This window comes from Sciurus carolinensis, chromosome 12 (assembly GCF_902686445.1).
Source record: "Sciurus carolinensis chromosome 12, mSciCar1.2, whole genome shotgun sequence".
Taxonomy (NCBI): Eukaryota; Metazoa; Chordata; class Mammalia; order Rodentia; family Sciuridae; genus Sciurus; species Sciurus carolinensis.
The window spans coordinates 109,648,285-109,655,239 of record NC_062224.1 but is presented as its reverse complement, the minus strand read 5'-3'; the positions used below and the strand labels follow the sequence as shown (position 1 = coordinate 109,655,239).

Genomic DNA, 6,955 nt, shown 5'->3' with positions numbered 1-6,955 from the left:
GGGATTAGGATCCAAGCCTGGCACACAGTGGGCTCTTGACATAAGACAGCCGATCTTGCTATTGTCAAAGTGCAGGTGAACCTAGAATTAGAAGTGAGAGGACATTCTAGGTAGTGTGAACAGGGTAGGCAAAGGCTGGAGGCAGGACCATGCCTGTGTGAGCAAGGAACAGAAAATAATTTTGCTCAGACCTCAGGAGATCCAGGATGAGTTCCTTCTGTTAGCATCCCATCTTCCTGTGGACTCTTTAGGACCTGTTCAAAACACCAATTTCCCTCAACAAATCACATGGCTTTCTTTTGTGTGTTTTTTTTTTTTTTTTTTTTTTTTTCTGGATTCAGGTCTCCTGGAGGGTCTGTTCCTTGTCTCTCCAAGGATGGGTCTCCAGGGAACGTTCAGCTTCTCCCTGGGGCTCCTGCTTGGCTCTGTGCTCCTGGTGGCTTCGGCCCCAGCCACTCCTGAGCCCCAGGGCTGCAGCAACAAGGAGCAACAGGTGACCGTCAGCCACACCTACAAGATTGACGTGCCCAAGTCTGCCCTGGTCCAGTTGGAGACTGACCCACAGTCCCTCAGTGATGATGGGACCTCGCTCTTGGCCATGGGGGAGCCCGGAGAGGAGCAGAACTTCATCTTCAGGCACAACATCCGCCTCCAGACACCGCAGAAGGACTGTGACTTGGCAGACAGCGTCCAGGACCTCCTGGCCCGGGTGAAGAAGCTGGAGGAAGAGATGGCAGAGATGAAGGAGCAGTGCAGTGTCCAGCGCTGCTGCCCAGGAGCTGCTGGTGAGTTGGCCAGCTGGTAGATTCAGCCACACTTAAGGGGCGTCCCCTGTGTGGGGTTCTCCATTGGCCTCAGGAGCTCTTTGAGCCTAGGGCGTCCTTGTATCTCACTCTGGGCTTTCTCTGGGGTTCAGCTCATTCCACTATTTATTTATTGGTTTCAGCTCCAGGGGACAACTGGATGCCTGATCAGGGAGGGACCAGCAGCTCCTGAGGACAGTCCAGCCTCCTGGGCAATGCTTCCAGATGGAGGTTCTAGAGGCTTCCTTACCTGGGGATCCAATCTCCACTCAAAGGGGAGCAAAGGGTGTGCAGGAAAGACAGAGGGCCAGCTGGGATTCTGGGCAAGTTACTTAAGTTTCTTCAACTCTCCAATGAGGATAATCCTATCAGACAGCATGGTTCTGAAAGAGATTATATGTACTAAATTCCTGGCCCACAGTAGATGTTCAGGAAATTGTAACTATTTTGTTAGTAATACAGTATTACAATTTGATTTTACAAATAATGAAGTTCCCTCTGTCCCACCCTTTTAGAAATTTAAGCCAGGTAGATTGAATCAGAGGCCAACCAGTGGTACTGTGGCATAGATTTTCACATCTGTGGGAGTTGCTAAGGTTGAGAGCACTTCCTAAATGCCAACTAGGCAGCAGGGACACTGCTGTGAATAGAACAGTGTGGATCTGTCCCCGAGGAGCCTCCTCTCTGGACGTGTCCTTAGGAAGGAAAGGTGTTCTGAGAAGCAGGAGGATGGACCGAGGGGATGGCCCTGGCTGGCCTGCCCTCCCACTGTCTGTTGCCATAAAGGGTTGGAGAGGGTGATAACCACAGTGAGGAGTTCTGCTCCCTCAGATGTGGAAGTTTGGACATTAGAGAAGCTCGCCTTGGCAAGCATATAGAGCAGGTTTTATTTCAAAGTAGTAACACAGAGTTGTCCCTGGAGGGAGAGGGTCCATGGCTGGTGTTCTGGTATCCCAGGAAGTGAGAGCACCCTGCCCCCCCCCCTTTTTTTTTTTTTTTTTTTGTGGTGCTGGGGATCGAACCCAGGGCCTTGTGCTTGCAAGGCAAGCACTCTACCAACTGAGCCATCTCCCCAGCCCACCCTGCCCCTTTTATAGACTTTACTTCCCTTCTTCTCCTGCTCTCTCCCCCGTTATGTTATCTCTCCCAGGAGATGGTGGGATGGCCAAAAGGTGAGAAGCAGATGGGCAGGGGGAAGGGTCAAATGGAGTGATCCAGGCAGGTAACAGCCCAGGGGGTGTTCATTAGCCATTCCCTGCCTGCAGCCTCTTGGGTGGGGTATTATAGACCTGGGTGATCAAAGGGCTCTGGAGACCCTGACATTCCAATCTCCCAGGGGTGGACTCCGACTTTCAGGATCCAAACTGGCCTCCATTTCCTCAGTTAGACCCGGTCACCTATAATTCTGGCTTCAAGGGGAGCCTGGTTAAGTCCCCCGGCCCACGCCTCGTGCCCATCATGGAGACAGCTGTTTTGCAGCACCTGTGAATCGCTTTTCCAGGCTCCAGCAGGGTCATTTCACAAGGCCCAGGCCTTGCTAGGTCCAGCCCCACTCACCTGGAAGGCGATCTCCCTCCTGCCGGGGTCTCACCTACCTGGCAGGAGTCCTGTCCCTTAGTGTCAGCCAGCCAGTGACTCGCCACCCTTGGAACGTTTAAGGCCTATCCTAGGAAACCGCCACATAGTTATCGCCATTCAGAGGGGACAGAACCAAGGCGTCACCTGGGAAGGGAAAGGGGTGGTTTCCACGCATTTCAGAGGAAGGCTCCAAGCAGCTTTCGCAGGTTGGAGTCGGGCCCAGCCGGCCGGGCGCGGTCCTGCTCCGCTGGGAACCCGGCGTCCCCAAAGCCAGGCAAGGCCCAGTACCGGCCTCCTCCACCGTCCCCCGGGAGATGGGCATCCACCGGGGTTCCTGTCTTCCCCCAGATCTGAGCCGCCACTGCAGCGGCCACGGGACCTTCTCCGCCGACACCTGCAGCTGCCACTGCGAGCAGGGCTGGGAGGGCGCCGCCTGCGAGCTGCCCGCCTGCCCCGGGGCCTGCAGCGGCCACGGGCGCTGCGTGGACGGGCGCTGCCTGTGCGACCACCCCTACGTGGGGCCCGACTGCGCCCACCCCGCCTGCCCCCAGGACTGCAGCGGGCACGGCGTGTGCGTGCGCGGCGTCTGCCAGTGCCACGAGCACTTCACGTCGGAGGACTGCAGCGAGCAGCGCTGTCCCGGCGACTGCAGCGGCCACGGCTTCTGCGACACGGGCGAGTGTTACTGCGAGCCGGGCTTCACTGGCCCCGACTGCGCCCAGGGTGAGGGCTGGCACGCGCCCTGGGGCCTGGTTGGCGTCCCCTGTGTCTCCACTCCGCATGGGTCCGCAGTTCCGCTGTCCTGTGAGGGGGCTCCACTCAGCCTGCAGCAGAATCCCCCGGAGGGCTCCTGGGTCCCGCCCCCCGAGCTTGTGATCCTGCGGGTCGCCTGGGACCTGAGAATTTGCTCTTCCATAAGTTCCCAGGCCTTGCTGATGCTGCTGGTTTGGGGTCTGAACTTTGAGGACCACTAATGACTCCTCCCCCACCATGTGGGAGGGTATCAGTTTTAGTTCCCAACCAGATAATAACCAGGCGTGTGTCCCATAAGTAAGCCTGCGCCCACCAGGCCTGCCATCTTAGTGCCAAGTGTGCCCTAGGTGCCCACTGAATACCCGTGGGCTATATTCCCACCCTTGTTCCGCACCCACCCCTCACCTGTTCCTGTTCTGCACACAGTGGTGGCCCCCCAGGGCCTGCAGCTACTTAAGAGCACAGAGAATTCCCTGCTGGTGAGCTGGGAGCCCTCCAGTGACGTGGACCACTACCTGCTCAGCTATTATCCCCTGGGGAAGGAGCTCTCTGTGAAGCAGGTCCAGGTGCCCAAGGAGAAGCACATCTATGAGATTCCCGGCTTGCTCCCTGGCACCAAGTACATAGTCACCCTGCGCAACGTGAAGAAAGACATTTCCAGCAGCCCCCAGCATCTCCTGGCCACGACAGGTGAGGAGGCAGCAGATGCCCCCAGGTCCCGGGAGAGGGCCCATTTTGGGTGTTTTTTTTTCACTTTCCCCACAGATACCTTTCCGCTGGTCAGGCCACTGTCCTGCTTTAGAGTTGGAAAAACACAACCTGACGGTCGTGGGTTCTGGAGAAGAGTTCCCGTTCACTCTCCTCTCCCTGCTCCCTGGTCATTGGGTCTTCCAAGCCAGTGATGGCAGCCTGCAGCTTTGGGGTTCAAGGGATCCCGTGTCCCCGAAATTAGTCAGGTCTGACTGCCTTGTACCCCACTTAAGCAGCCAAAGAGTACACCTGCGCTAGGCCCCTCACTGAGACTCCAGAGCCTTTCAGCAAGTTCGAGTGAGAAGGGGTGAGAAGCTGCTGAGGCGGCCTGTGTTGGTCAGGTTCATCTTGGGGGAAAGAGGGGACACAAATGGAGCAGCTGAAGGACATTTAGGGAGGAGGTCGTTTACAAAGGCATGAGGAGGTGGAGAGCAAAACAGGAGGACTAGCATCAGTGGGGACCACCCCAGCCTGAAAGGGAGAGGGACAGGCATTGGTCCTCGGACCCAGAGGCACATTGCGGAAAGACACCTGACGAGGCACTTTTGGTAAAGGGATGCAGGCAGGCCATGTGCCCCTGCAGGGAGGAAGGGAGGGAAGATCAGTTACTTGAACTCTTTCCTGCTTTCTGCTCTGCTGGCTACTGCCGCTGCTGAACCCAGAGGCCAGAGGGCAAGGCCTTGGCTGACTTGATTCATAGAACTTGCAACCTGCGATACAGAGCAGGATGGAGGCTGGTGGAGGCTGGCTTGGAGGGACAGAGTCTCCTGTGTACCACCAAATACCACCAAAATGTTTGGAAGAACAAGCATCACTGCTAACATGATCAGGGAAATGGGTTTTCCTCTTGGTGAGTGCAAAGCCAATAAGCACAACCAGGAGATAGAGTGGAGAGAGCTTCTTACTTGCAGCAGGTAAGCAGAGTGCTGGAGGTAACTCTCAACGCAGTGTTCTCCAAACAAAGAAAACCGGTGCTTTTATTAGGAAACTCATACATATTCATTTAGGAAACTCATCATCACTTGTAGAGGTGGGCATGTTCCTGAGCATGCTCAGTTTGAGGTCATATATTATAGGTTAAAAAAATGGTGGAGGGGGATGCCTCTGGGTGGAGAATTTAGTATTATAATAAAATAGAATGAGTTGCTGTTTCCTTGTAAGTTTCTCTGAAGGCCTTTAACAGCAGCAGCAGTAAAAGCGACTTTGAAGGCACTGCTCACAGTCTTTTAAAGTGGCAGAGGCTTTTCCTCTGTTAGTACAGGTTCTTGCCCCTAAAACTGCCTATCTAGCAGCTAATGCTCCTTAGAAATTCTTGTTTTCTCATGAAAGTTCTTAAAGCAACTTAGATCTTCAAGGGCTTGGAGAAATCTAGCTCTTTGAATGCCTCTGACTCATTCCTTTACTCAGAACATTTTAGCTGAGCATCTGTTGTATGCCAGATACTGTTACAGGGGCTGATCATCCTCCCGGGAGAGATTCAGCTAGATCCAGGTGGATGGGACTTTGGCATGCGGGTGTCTTTGCAGAATTGTCAGGCTGCTTGTCCTTCTTTGGTGGTGGAAATAGGGTGGGGTAGGTATGGGTCAGTGTTGAAAAGGGCCAGGAGGGACTGAGCACCTTGGGGGCACAATTCGTGATCACCCTTGTTGGTGTCCTCTGGCCAAAGACACCTAGAAATACCCTGTAGCTGAACAAGTTGGGTTTATTGATTGTTTTAGCATAGGAGAATGTACACCATGGGGACTCGTGGGGACATCTCAGTAAGGGAGTGTAAGAAAGGACTGGAGTGGCAGAGGACTGGTTATAGCCGTGGGTGAGGTAACTTGGGGAACTAGGGGCACTTCTGTGATTGGTATCTTAGAGGATCTTTTCTAGAAAGAGGGCAGACTGGAGGGAGGCAGAAGGAGTCATGTTTGTGTCTGTACGTGGTCACAGAATGGCCTGTTTTTGTTACAGAGTGGCCTTGTCTGATGCTCATGTTCTGGGAGGACTTGAGGTCCAGCAGAGCCCCAAGCCCAGCTGTGAAAAGCCCCGACTGCTTCTCTCTTTTTCCCCTTTTTACCTGCAGCTGCATCTGCCTACAGACAGGAGTGTCCAGCCTCCAGGGAAAGTTAGTGACGTCTGTTCAGAAAGTCGTAGCAACCCCTGTGGGCATCTTGCTCTGTGGACTTGTAAGATCTGACTAGTGGGAAGTTTGTCTTTCTGCCTAATCTGATTCAAGTTAAAACCTTTCTCTTTTGCTCCTCAGGGGAGCCGCAGACTGAGCGAAGCTCACCCTCATGATCTTGAACATTCTCATTAAGTCCTTGCTTTTTCCTTCACGCATCCTTCCTGAATCCCTTAAGCCACGTCCGCCCTCTTCTCCAGTCCACACGTCGCCTTCACCGCTGTCCTCTTGACCTGTCTCTCAGGGAATCTCATCTTTGAAGGCGTCCAGAAACAGGACCGGGCTGCAGGTGGACGCTGGCAATGGTGGGGCGTGCTTCCAAGGAAGCTCTGAGGGGCTTTCTCCTTAACACAGGGAGTCAGGGAGAGTCCGCCAGGGGCCCGCAACCTCACCCAGCTCACACCCTGCCTAGAGCACGAGTTCCCTGCCCCACATCTGGCCAGCCAGCATGGGTGGGAGCACCTCCAAGGAGGTGACGGTGAAGTGATGGCAGAAGGGGACAAGGCTGAGAATCTGGGGACTTGTCTTCTCTGCGGCAAACTTCAGGGTCAGGCTCCATCAGTCTGGGGCCCGCTGCTGGGATTCAGAGTGCTCCCCAAAGACTCCATTCAGTCTCCCTGCTCCCAGAAGTTCTTTCCTTAGAGCCACGTCAGTGATCCATTTCTCTGCATTAATTATGATTTTGTACTTCTTCTCCCCTGAGTGGAAGGGCAAAGATTTAGGCTTAAGTACTTTGCTATGAATAAAGCTGAGCGGGAGCTCTCCTGCCCCACGGGGAAGGCAGGTGGAGCCGCAGGAGAACGCCAGGTACCTGGCAGAAGTACCAAAACGTGTTAGAAGATGCAGCTCGCCTACACGGAAGGACCAAGTTAAAATTCGCCTCCTTGGTAGCTTAGCTTGGGTG

At 54.4% G+C, this 6,955-nt stretch overlaps 1 protein-coding gene across 1 annotated transcript in view; it reads left to right on the top strand.

Moving 5' to 3' along the window:
- The first annotated feature begins 376 nt into the window (after positions 1–376).
- The window catches only part of Tnn (tenascin N), a 59,726-nt gene continuing 53,147 nt past the window's right edge, over positions 377–6,955 (top strand). The window contains exons 1-3 of the mRNA XM_047521208.1: positions 377–785; positions 2,730–3,104; positions 3,561–3,824. Of these exons, the coding sequence (XP_047377164.1) occupies positions 377–785; positions 2,730–3,104; positions 3,561–3,824 (1,048 nt within the window). The remainder of the gene's footprint in view (positions 786–2,729; positions 3,105–3,560; positions 3,825–6,955) is intronic.